Raw genomic sequence first — 1,873 nt, forward strand, 5'->3', positions numbered from 1 at the left:
GCCTTACTGCTGTAGGGCCCGGTGCAGCTGTGCGCCGTACCGGGGCGGTTCTGCTCTCAGAGAGTTCGGAGCAGGGCAGTCGCTACGTGACCGGCCTCTTTCTCTGCAGCCATGGGAGCAAAAAAGAAGCTTCTGCAAATCAAAGAAGCCTTTCAGCTAGCCCAGAAGCCTCACCAGAACCACGCGAAACTTGTTGTGGGTCTGAAGAGCACCTATAATCAGGTACGCACCTATAATCAGGTCCTCGGGGCGTGGGAGGAGCGGTGACCCGCCAGGCTGAGGGCGAAGGAGCTCCGTAGCTGCTCTGCTTTTCCTTCGGAGGGGGCTTCTTCGGCCTTCTTTCCTCTGAAACAAGCATTGAGGCTAGTGTGCTTAAGGAGAGTCCTGCGATTTAAAAGCAAAGCAAAGCAAGCCACAGGCTAAACTTGTACGCAGTTGTCCCCTGCGAGCATGGGTGTAAGAAAGCCCACGGCAGGTATTACTGAAGTCGCAGGAAGGTAGGTGTGATGCAGGGTGGTCATGGATGAGGGTGTCGGTTGCCGTTCTGAAACCTGTTAACAGGCAAATATAAACTCCTAAATGGAGCCCAGCGGTCAAGACATAGACCTGCTGTGGAGCTAAAGCAGAGCACTCCGGGAGAGTGCACAGCAGAGGGTGTGCCCTACCTGCTGGCTTTAGTGCTTTAGAAATTTAAATAAAAGCTGTCAATTATAAACCCGTTTATTTTATTTTCCTGTGGCATTGCTTTTGAAAGATGAACTGAATAGTTAACTTTTGTTGTGGTTTGATTTATTTTTTTCAGTTGAAAGACAAGGAAGACTTTCATGAAAAATTCATTCATTTCCTTAAATATGCTATGATAATCTACAAGCGGGAACCAGCAGTGGAACAAGTGATCAGTTTTGTGGCTAAATTTGTTACTTCATTTTGTCAAATGGAGAATGAGGATGGTAGTGAGGAGGGGGGAGAAGATAACTTACTTCTGAATTATGTGTTTAACTTTCTGCTTGAGGTACAGTAACACTCACTAAATCTTTATATGACAAATGGAAACTTCAGTGGGAAAAACTTGCTGGCACTTAAGATGATACCTACAAACTAGAACTTAAAAAGTGAAAGCAAAGCATTAGAAGTAATGCCACTAGCACCACTCCCAAACCCAAAAAACCTACCACACCCACCCAATAACCCAACAAATGAATTTCAAAAATCAGGCCCGTAAGGAATATGAACTGTTTTCTTGTTTGGCTGTCAGATGTGTTGTCATAGGCTTTGTATAGGTGCATTTGTAAGTGTGAAATTGTGGAAGTGCTGTGGAAATGAATTTAAACTTTGATAAGTAAAAATAGTAAGAGATCTTTCATACACGTATACTTGGCATATGTATTATTCCTTCCTGCTTATTGCAGGTGTTATATGGAAAGAAGACCAACAGTTCCAATAGCATAAAAAACACAAGTAAATTTACGTTTTCTTAAAACTAGTGTTTTGACACAGAGAAATTATTGATCAGGCCAAGATCGCTAGTCACTATTGCTAATATATTTTTTTTTTTCTTCCATCGTTTTATGGAGAGAGAGCAGTAAGTCAGTTAATGTACTGTAGTCTACACTGAGGGATAAGCAAATTTCTTCCTTGGCAAAGGTGTTGCTAATTCCTTAAAGCACCACTGGTACAGGTGATGGGCCATCATTGTTTTCGGTTTTATGTTCTAGTTCTATGGCTTTTTTATCTTATTAAAATTAAATAGAAAAGGCTTTTGAAATACAGAAGCGTCTGTAACATGTACTGTAGAGACCATTTACTTATGTGCATATTGATAGCCTTGTGTCGTAAATGAGAAAGATGTGATTATAAGAATACTTTTTTTTCT

The 1,873-nt window shown here is 41.7% G+C and overlaps 1 protein-coding gene across 1 annotated transcript in view; it reads left to right on the forward strand.

Moving 5' to 3' along the window:
- Positions 1-111: 111 nt before the first annotated feature.
- The window catches only part of NCAPG (non-SMC condensin I complex, subunit G), a 30,300-nt gene continuing 28,538 nt past the window's right edge, over positions 112-1,873 (forward strand). Inside the window, exons 1-2 of the mRNA XM_010144061.1 lie at positions 112-222; positions 803-1,012. Of these exons, the coding sequence (XP_010142363.1) occupies positions 112-222; positions 803-1,012 (321 nt within the window). The remainder of the gene's footprint in view (positions 223-802; positions 1,013-1,873) is intronic.

The sequence above is a fragment of the Buceros rhinoceros genome, unplaced genomic scaffold (genome assembly GCF_000710305.1).
Source record: "Buceros rhinoceros silvestris isolate BGI_N320 unplaced genomic scaffold, ASM71030v1 scaffold8429, whole genome shotgun sequence".
In the NCBI taxonomy this organism is placed as follows: Eukaryota; Metazoa; Chordata; class Aves; order Bucerotiformes; family Bucerotidae; genus Buceros; species Buceros rhinoceros.